The sequence below is a fragment of the Miscanthus floridulus genome, chromosome 8 (genome assembly GCF_019320115.1).
Source record: "Miscanthus floridulus cultivar M001 chromosome 8, ASM1932011v1, whole genome shotgun sequence".
Taxonomy (NCBI): Eukaryota; Viridiplantae; Streptophyta; class Magnoliopsida; order Poales; family Poaceae; genus Miscanthus; species Miscanthus floridulus.
The window spans coordinates 100,185,790-100,196,054 of NC_089587.1; the positions used below are offsets into that span (position 1 = coordinate 100,185,790).

Sequence of the window (10,265 nt, forward strand, 5' to 3'; positions counted from 1 at the left end):
TTTTTGGAATCTAAACAGGCCCTGAACGGGGCCTTATGGGTGAAGGGAACGGGGCAACGCGTCGTTTTCCACAGTACGTAGGAGTACTGTCCAAGGAGGCCCCCGTACATTCACAGTCTCTCTCACTCGTTGGGCTCTTCTTCTACTACAAAGACATGAGCTTGCCTGGGATTGGAGCCTTGCACTGGGGCTGGGCCGACGCCGACCGGACGGGCGAGCGAGAGCCTGAACCAGAGCCCTCTCACTGTCTCAAGTGGGAGCCAAGCCAAGCCAATTATAAGAGGCGAGACGAGCAACTCCGATTCAATCCACCCCTGACCCCTCCCTCCTCCCTCTCCGCATCCTCTGCTTCGCTCTGCGCCACTCTGCCGAGGTGGGGGCATAGGAGAGGAGACCTCCCCCTCCCTCGGTCCCTCCCCGGCCCCCGATCGATGTCTAGCAGCGACCCGGAGGAGATCAGGGCGCGCGTCGTCGTCGTCCTCGGAGCCCCCGATGCCGACGCCGGCGACGAGTGGGCCCGCCCCGAGCTCGAGGCCTTCCACCTGCCCTCTCCCGCCCACCAGCCTCCTGGCTTCCTAGCCGGGCACCAACCGGAAGCTGCAGAGCAACCCACCACGCTCCCTGCTGCTCCTGCTGGCCGCCGCAGCAGCGACACATCTACTACACCTGCTGGTGGCGCTGCTGCTCCTCCTCCTTCTCCGCCGCCGCCGCTGGCTCCTTTCGAGACGGAGCAGCCGCTCAATGCCAGGCCGGCCTCCTCCGCAGGCGCCGGCGCCAATGACAACAAGAAGCCCACCCCGCCCGCCGCGCTGCGCGACCTCTTCCGCTTCGCCGACGGCCTCGACTGCGCGCTCATGCTCGTCGGCACGCTCGGCGCGCTCGTCCACGGCTGCTCGCTCCCCGTCTTCCTCCGCTTCTTCGCCGACCTCGTCGACTCCTTCGGCTCCCACGCCGACGACCCGGACACCATGGTCCGCCTCGTCGTCAAGTACGCCTTATACTTCCTCGTCGTCGGAGCGGCAATCTGGGCGTCCTCATGGGCAGGTAACGCTATTCCTCCTCCTCCTGCTGCTCCTCGCGTCGCGAATCGTCTGTCAATTTGGATTGGATGACGCATCACATCGCTCAATCAATCGCCGTGGCTAGAGATGATATCTTCAAACCACTCGTTCCGCTCGCTCGCAGAGATCTCCTGCTGGATGTGGACCGGCGAGCGGCAGTCGACGCGGATGCGGATCCGCTACCTGGACGCGGCGCTGCGGCAGGACGTGTCCTTCTTCGACACCGACGTGCGCGCCTCCGACGTCATCTACGCCATCAACGCGGACGCCGTGGTGGTGCAGGACGCCATCAGCGAGAAGCTGGGCAACCTCATCCACTACATGGCCACCTTCGTGGCCGGCTTCGTCGTGGGCTTCACCGCGGCCTGGCAGCTGGCGCTCGTCACGCTCGCCGTCGTGCCTCTCATCGCCGTCATCGGGGGGCTCAGCGCCGCCGCGCTCGCCAAGCTCTCCTCCAGGAGCCAGGACGCGCTGTCGGGCGCCAGCGGCATCGCGGAGCAGGCGCTCGCGCAGATACGGATCGTGCAGGCGTTCGTCGGCGAGGAGCGCGAAATGCGGGCGTACTCGGCGGCGTTGGCCGTCGCGCAGAAGATCGGCTACCGCAGCGGCTTCGCCAAGGGGCTCGGCCTCGGCGGCACCTACTTCTCCGTCTTCTGCTGCTACGGCCTCCTGCTCTGGTACGGCGGGCACCTCGTCCGCGGTCACCACACCAACGGAGGGCTCGCCATCGCCACCATGTTCTCCGTCATGATCGGCGGGCTGTAAGATCATCCATCACTTTCTCCCGGCCTTTCCTGTTCTCCGTCACGACACAGCATGTACGCTAGCTTACTGGTCTGTGTGTGGATCGCGTGCGTCCAGGGCCCTCGGGCAGTCGGCGCCGAGCATGGCCGCGTTCGCCAAGGCGCGCGTGGCGGCCGCCAAGATCTTCCGCATCATCGACCACAGGCCGGGCATCGCCTCGCGGGACGGCGAGGACGGCGGCGGCGTGGAGCTGGAGTCGGTGACGGGGCGGGTGGAGATGAGGGGCGTGGACTTCGCGTACCCGTCGCGGCCGGATGTCCCCATCCTGCGCGGCTTCTCGCTCAGCGTGCCCGCCGGCAAGACCATCGCGCTGGTGGGCAGCTCCGGCTCCGGGAAGAGCACGGTGGTGTCGCTCATCGAGAGGTTCTACGACCCCAGCGCAGGTATACCTAGTACTCTACCAATTCTAGCTTTAGTTTAGTGCATTGATTAATTGGGTATTTAGTGTGGAGTTCACTCTGCCATTGCCATCACACATCAGCATACATTGCCAACTGCCATTGCTGCCTTGCTGGGTAGCAGTAGTTAGGGATGAAAACGGATCGGATACGGACGGATATCATCGATATTATATTTGTTTTCATATTTCTGTTCGGATTCGAATTCGAATACGGATAGTGTCAACTATGTTGGATACGATTAGATATCGACATCATAAATATGCGATTTAAGTATTTAAATATGGATACGGTATAAGATGTTGGATATCCGGACTTGAATACGGTCAGATCTTAACTCCTCTAAACAGATTCGGTTTCGAATACCTAACCGTTTTAGCAGTAGATGAAGCTTCCACTGTAGGAGCAGGACATTGCAAAAAGTGAATTTTGCTGTAACTGTACCACATTGACAAGGAAGTGGAAGTGAATGCTTGGAGCAGAACTGGCCGGCCTCATGGGCTGCTACCTGCTAGCTACTCAACCAACCATCCTGTTTCTTTTCTTTCTTGTGGTTGTGTTTGTGGTCATGCATTCACACAGCTAGAACTAGGTGGTGCCTGCAGCGCGAGACAAGAAAACTATTTGCCTGGCAAGATGCTACTGTTGCCTCGCACATGCATGCCACTCTTTGAGCCTTGACCGACTGACTGACTGACTACTCAGTGAGATGTATCCAAGGAGGAGTGGTTCAGTTGTGTTGACATGCAGAGTACTCCTCCTAGTATAGTATAGTATAGTAGTCTTGTAGATTTTTAAATCAAACGAACAAACAAAACAGAAAGAAATGAAGCTCTAAAATTTGTTGGTTTTGGCAGGGCAAATCCTGCTGGACGGGCATGAGCTCAAGTCGCTGAAGCTCCGGTGGCTCCGGCAGCAGATTGGGCTGGTGAGCCAGGAGCCGACGCTGTTCGCGACGAGCATCAAGGAGAACCTGCTACTGGGGCGGGACAGCCAGAGCGCGACGCTGGCGGAGATGGAGGCGGCGGCCAGGGTGGCCAACGCGCACTCCTTCATCGTCAAGCTCCCCGACGGCTACGACACGCAGGTCCGTCCCCGTATAGCTAGCTTTATACTAGCTGAGCTGCACTGCACTTTTCTTGCTCGCCACCGTTGCTGCCTGTTTGTGTTGTGCCTGTTGTTCTCCAACCCATTTGTTAGTGTCTAGACCGCCATGCCTGCCTGCCTAGCTTCTCGCTGCTCCCCGTTTCCTTTCCTTTCTTCTCCCTACCCTGCCTTTTACTAGCTTTTTTTCTCATCTGCATGCAGCCTTTTCTTTTCTCCATGTCATAGCATCATGTCATCCATCTCATTCATGCGTCGCGCTCGTGCCTGCCCTGGGGCCCTGTTTAGGGGGTGTTTGGTTCCATGGACTAAATTTTAGTCCATGTCACATCGGACGTTCGGATACTATTTAGGAGAACTAAATATGAGTTAATTATAAAACTAATTACATAGATGGAGACTAATTTACGAGACGAATTTATTAAGCCTAATTAATCCGCCATTAGCATATATTTACTGTAGCACCACATTGTCAAATCATGGACTAATTAGGCTTAAAAAATTCGTCTCGCAAATTAGCCACAATCTGTGCAATTAGTTATTTTTTTCGTCTATATTTAATACTTCATGCATGTGTCCAAACATTCGATGGGACAGGGACTAAAATTTTCTTGTAGTAACCAAACACCCCCTTAGTTTCCCTCCCAAAACGCTAAATTTTTCAAGATTTCCCGTCACATCGAATACGAAAACGCATGCATGAAGCATTAAATATAAATAAAAAATAAAACTAATTACACAGTTTAGACGAAATCCACGATACGAATCTTTTAAGCCTAATTAGACTATGATTGAACACTAATTGTCAAATAACAACGAAAACGCTACCGTATCGTTTTGCCAAATTTTTCACGATCTAAACTGGGCCTGGGTAGCCTCACTGTTTGTGTTTGTTAGGCCGCAGCAGCGGCACATCCGCACATGAGCAGCTCATGACAGGCAGCACCACTAGGCCACCAACGCCATGTCGTCATGGAGGGGTCGGGTCCATTCCATCACAGCACGGCACTACTCATCCATCACATAGATACCAGTAGACAGACTAGGGATGGGAGAGCAATTGCTTGTTAGGAGCCTGTTGCTATCACAATTGCTGTTGTGGGTTACCAACAAGTAACATGCCAGGATCACACATGACAGGAGAGGTCCCTTTCTCAACACAAAACTCTACTAGCATTTGCTGCTGAGTGCTTTGTGCTGAGTGCAGGGGGAGATGAATGGTTGATGAGCAGCTAGAGGAAGAGCCAAAAAGGTTAATAACAATATAGTAAAAAGATTAAGAATCAACCTGGGTACGTAGAAAGAGGTAGAATTCCTAGGAATTCCTAATAATACTATAGGAGGGGGAGTGGAACAGAACAAATTCCAAGCTGGTATTTTGTCAGGAATGTCAAGTTGATTTGATCCCAGTGCAAGCAAGTCACCCATCCTGTCTGTACAGTCCAGCTCTCGCCACTGAGCACTACTGTACTAGTACTACTAGTGGTTGGTATCTTCCACTTCTCTTAGGTGGTGTTTAGATACGGTGTAAAGTTTCGTTGCGTCACGTTAGGTTGCGTCACATTAGACGTTACACGTTATATGGGGACCGTGAGATAAATCTATTAAGTCTATTTAATAGTTGCATGTGTCAAACATTCGATACGAGAGGACGTAAAGTTTTGGCGGGGGAATGGGCAAAATAATATCTGTCATGAGAGAAAGAGAGTCGGACAAGCCCATGCTGCTGCTTATTTTAATCACTGTCAATGGCAGGCAGTCTGGTTAGTTAATAACATCTGGGAAGGGTTTAATCGAATCAAAAACAAATCAAATGAAATCTAAAGGTCACATGGGATATGGGCCACATAGAGCAGCTCGCCTTCCCACACTCCCATGACTGACTTGATCATGCTTGATTCCTTGCTAAGCAATGCTCGCATGCCCATGCATCATCCCTGGTCAAACACTCTGCACCATCATAAGACTTGCTGTATTAACAAATGGATTTCATTTTTGTTGTTATTAATTATGCTGGAGTAGTAGTACTAGTTTATTATTTGATGACAATATTGGCAGTCAAAGTCAACCCGTTTGTTTGACCGTGAGTGCATGGCGGTGGCGGCCGGTGCAGGTTGGGGAGCGCGGCATGCAGCTCTCCGGCGGGCAGAAGCAGCGCATCGCCATCGCCCGCGCCATGCTCAAGAACCCCGCCATCCTGCTGCTTGACGAGGCCACCAGCGCGCTCGACTCCGAGTCGGAGAAGCTCGTGCAGGAGGCGCTGGACCGCTTCATGATCGGGCGCACCACCCTGGTGATCGCGCACAGGCTCTCCACCATCCGCAAGGCCGACGTCGTGGCCGTGCTGCAGGGCGGCGCCGTCTCCGAGATGGGCACGCACGACGAGCTCATGGCCAAGGGCGAGAACGGCACCTACGCCAAGCTCATCCGCATGCAGGAGCAGGCGCACGAGGCGGCGCTCGTCAACGCCCGCCGCAGCAGCGCCAGGCCTTCCAGCGCCCGCAACTCCGTCAGCTCGCCCATCATGACGCGCAACTCCTCCTACGGCCGCTCCCCTTACTCCCGTCGCCTCTCCGACTTCTCCACCTCTGACTTCACTCTCTCCATCCACGACCCGCACCACCACCACCGGACGATGGCCGACAAGCAGCTCGCGTTCCGCGCCGGCGCCAGCTCCTTCCTGCGCCTCGCCAAGATGAACTCACCGGAGTGGGCCTACGCGCTCGTCGGCTCCCTGGGTTCCATGGTCTGCGGCTCCTTCAGCGCCATCTTCGCCTACATCCTCAGCGCTGTGCTCAGCGTCTACTACGCGCCGGACCCGCGCTACATGAAGCGCGAGATCGCCAAGTACTGCTACCTGCTCATCGGCATGTCCTCCGCGGCACTGCTGTTCAACACGGTGCAGCACGTGTTCTGGGACACAGTCGGCGAGAACCTCACCAAGCGTGTGCGCGAGAAGATGTTCGCCGCCGTGCTCCGCAACGAGATCGCCTGGTTCGACGCCGACGAGAACGCCAGCGCGCGCGTCGCCGCCAGGCTCGCGCTCGACGCCCAGAACGTGCGCTCCGCCATCGGGGACCGCATCTCCGTCATCGTCCAGAACTCGGCGCTCATGCTCGTCGCCTACACCGCGGGCTTCGTTCTCCAGTGGCGCCTCGCGCTCGTGCTCCTCGCCGTCTTCCCGCTCGTCGTCGGCGCCACCGTCCTGCAGAAGATGTTCATGAAGGGCTTCTCGGGCGACCTGGAGGCCGCGCACGCCAGGGCCACGCAGATCGCGGGCGAGGCCGTCGCCAACCTGCGCACCGTGGCGGCGTTCAACGCGGAGCGCAAGATCACGGGGCTCTTCGAGGCCAACCTGCGCGGCCCGCTACGGCGCTGCTTCTGGAAGGGGCAGATCGCCGGGAGCGGCTACGGCGTGGCGCAGTTCCTGCTGTACGCGTCCTATGCGCTGGGGCTCTGGTACGCCGCGTGGCTGGTGAAGCACGGCATCTCCGACTTCTCGCGCACCATCCGCGTGTTCATGGTGCTCATGGTGTCCGCCAACGGCGCCGCCGAGACGCTGACGCTGGCGCCGGACTTTATCAAGGGCGGGCGCGCGATGCGGTCGGTGTTCGAGACCATCGACCGCAAGACGGAGGTGGGGCCCGACGACGTGGACGCGGCGCCGGTGCCGGAGCGTCCCAGGGGCGAGGTGGAGCTGAAGCACGTGGACTTCTCGTACCCGTCGCGGCCGGACATCCAGGTGTTCCGCGACCTGAGCCTCCGGGCGCGCGCGGGCAAGACGCTGGCGCTGGTGGGTCCGAGCGGGTGCGGCAAGAGCTCGGTGCTGGCGCTGGTGCAGCGGTTCTACGAGCCCACGTCCGGGCGCGTGCTCCTGGACGGCAAGGACGTGCGCAAGTACAACCTGCGGGCGCTGCGGCGCGTGGTGGCGGTGGTGCCGCAGGAGCCGTTCCTGTTCGCGGCGAGCATCCACGACAACATCGCGTACGGGCGCGAGGGCGCGACGGAGGCGGAGGTGGTGGAGGCAGCGACGCAGGCGAACGCGCACCGGTTCATCTCGGCGCTGCCGGAGGGTTACCGGACGCAGGTGGGCGAGCGCGGGGTGCAGCTGTCCGGCGGGCAGCGGCAGCGGATCGCGATCGCGCGCGCGCTGGTGAAGCAGGCGGCCGTCATGCTGCTGGACGAGGCGACCAGCGCGCTGGACGCTGAGTCGGAGAGGTGCGTGCAGGAGGCGCTGGAGCGCGCCGGGTCCGGGCGCACCACCATCGTGGTGGCGCACCGGCTGGCCACGGTGCGCAACGCGCACACCATTGCGGTGATCGACGACGGCAAGGTGGTGGAGCAGGGGTCGCACTCGCACCTGCTCAAGCACCATCCCGACGGGTGCTACGCGCGGATGCTGCAGCTGCAGCGGCTGACAGGCGGTGCCGCGCCCGGGCCGTCGTCGTCGTCGTCCAACGGGGACCCCGCGTAGGATGGATTGATGGATCATGGATGAGTTTCGTTCCAGAGAGATTGATGGACCAGGAAGCTGAAGCTCCGGAGCAAATGATGATGATACTGCAGGATCGCAAAGGGAAAAGAAAAAAGAAGCAGAAAACACGGTGGTTCATATGATTGTACAATTTGATGATGATCTCTTTGAGTTGAGGTTTTAGGATGATGTAAACCTTCACTTTTTTTTTTGACTCTTCTTGCTTCTCATTCTTCTTGTTTCTCATCTGCTAGCTGGGACTGAGATGTGGAACACATAGAAGCAACATCATCTATCTATATACAGTGTCAGAGATGGGAATGGATCCTTGTAAGTAGACAACGGCTAGCTCCTAAGGAACCCCAGAATCCCAGATCATATGTACTAGTACTCTACTTATTAGTTAGCCCCTTATATTACAGTACCAAATAGCAGATTTACTCCTTATTCAGTTATTTGCAATAGCAGAAACAAATAAAGTAATGCATGAATGATTGCTGCTATCAGTCAGTAGCAGGAAAGAAATGGCAAGTTCCACTTGTATCTGAAAACAAAAGAATCTCCATTTTCAGCGAGCAGAGGAGCTGAACAGTATCTATCCACTATCCTTTTTCGTTTCTTCTCTTTTGCGAGGACACTCTCCATCCTTTTCAGGCAGACAGGAAGCGGATCTAGTGGTGAGCAGTGAGCACGCCTCTGAAGTCTCAACTCCGGAGTACGGACCGACCAAACTGCACACCCAAGAACCGATCGAGAACAGCATTCTCTACACTATATTATGCTGCTCTCGACAGGATCCCGGGAATATCTACCGAATTGTCAGTGGCATAGCCATCTCAATCTGCCTAATGAATTGAGCCTGTGTTCCTGATGTCAATTGCGCAGCAGGTTTGCAGACGACCGGGGAGGGCTCAGGGATGTACTATTAGTGGCAATGCAAGAAATGGCAAGATTGCAGGAAAACGGGGACCAAGAGTTTGACCTATGATGGGCTCTCATCTCCAACATAGGGGAGGAGTCACATGCAATGGAGAGTTCATCCTCCAACACACACCATGACACCGGTCCGGAGGGACATTTGATTTCAGGCAGTGGTTGCTTTCACTGCTGCCAATCCACTATTCTTGGTATGTTTCTTCTTCGCTGCACATGATGGTGTGCCCCAACAGCAGCACTGGCACCAACAGGCATAGTAGGACTGAGAGAATGGATGAATTGAGGGATCGGCGCATGGTCCCTTGCTCATGAAGATGAACGCCCAAGGCCGGACCGGACGGAGTAGGACCAGGACCATGGCTGGCTGGGCCTGGGCTCACAGAACGAAAAGAGGTCTGCTCTGCTCTGCCCTGTCCCTCCCCGGTTCAAATCCCAAGCGCCGATGTGTCCAATCTAGCCAGCCTATCCTCTCGTCGAACTTGCCCCTGTCCATGCCATTCACCAGTCACCACTCACCAGGCACTGTTGTCTTGTTAGTGTTACCTGGCAACACAACCAAGCGAAGGTTTCCTCTGCAACTCACGAATAGAATGCTCCTGATGTCCGATCCTAGCTCAAGTTTCACTAAGTTTATAGTAAATAGCATTAGCATTTATGTTTTTAAATAAATTTATTATAAAAATATACTCTATAACTAATCTAATGATACTTGTTTTGTACCATGAATGTTAGTAACTTTTTTTAATATAAATTTAGTCGAAGTTCACACGATTTGACTTCTTAAAAAGCGAGAATTGAATTCTTTTGTGGACTGAGGTAGTAGGAGCGAGTGTGCATTGGTCTTCTCAAAACATGAAGGCTTGAGCTCATGTTTTAAGGCCTGTTTATCACCTTCCATGCTAACAGCTCCGTCAGAACATTTTTTTAACTAAGAAGTGATTCTATGCTGATTCAATGAAATGATTATCTGAAATGAACTAAGGGTTACAAGTTGAATGAACTAGGGGCTGGGAGTTTGAAAATAAAAATAGCTTCTCCTAATCACTCTAGATCCTAGAGTCATTCTATGCATCAGTTTATCCGATCATAGGAAAATATTTTCAGTTAAAGAATCACTTCTCTTAGCTCAACCAAACGGGTCCTAAATCTCCTATGGAATTGAGGTGTATAAGTATAAATGCATTCCATAGGAGTTGTGCCAATTGCATTTCTATGTTCCATGGGCATTTGCTGATCTCAGAATCTTGCTGGGCTTTCTTAGCAACACCACCCACCCCCTGACAGACAGACAACCTTAGTAGTGAGAGAACCGAGAGCGATCTGGATCTGGCGTTCCATCAGCACCAGCAAATTCTGGGCCATGCCCATGCAACAGCACCAGTGCACCACCTGTCAACAAACAGTAAAACCAAAGGCAAGCAACCTTTTGAATTCATAGCCACATCAATTAGCAGCAGCAGTAGCTTTCAGGGAAGCAGAGAATATATA

General features: G+C 54.8%; 1 protein-coding gene across 1 annotated transcript; it reads left to right on the plus strand.

Moving 5' to 3' along the window:
- The first annotated feature begins 291 nt into the window (after positions 1–291).
- On the plus strand, positions 292–8,321 carry LOC136477075 (ABC transporter B family member 1-like). Its single transcript, XM_066475090.1, has 5 exons — positions 292–1,044; positions 1,186–1,822; positions 1,923–2,248; positions 3,121–3,350; positions 5,481–8,321. The coding sequence occupies exons 1-5, from the start codon at positions 432–434 to the stop codon at positions 7,839–7,841; spliced, it is 4,167 nt and encodes a 1,388-aa protein (XP_066331187.1). The 5' UTR covers positions 292–431; the 3' UTR covers positions 7,842–8,321.
- The last annotated feature ends 1,944 nt before the right edge of the window (positions 8,322–10,265 follow it).

What these genes read in the sequence shown, in the direction of transcription:
- LOC136477075 (XM_066475090.1), top strand. Translation starts at nt 432, where the DNA reads ATGTCTAGCAGCGACCCGGAGGAGATCAGGGCGCGCGTCGTCGTCGTC. An exon ending in GTTCTACGACCCCAGCGCAG is followed by an intron (nt 2,249 to 3,120) that starts GTATACCTAGTA and finishes TGGTTTTGGCAG; the next exon opens with GGCAAATCCTGCTGGACGGG. An exon ending in CCGACGGCTACGACACGCAG is followed by an intron (nt 3,351 to 5,480) that starts GTCCGTCCCCGT and finishes CGGCCGGTGCAG; the next exon opens with GTTGGGGAGCGCGGCATGCA.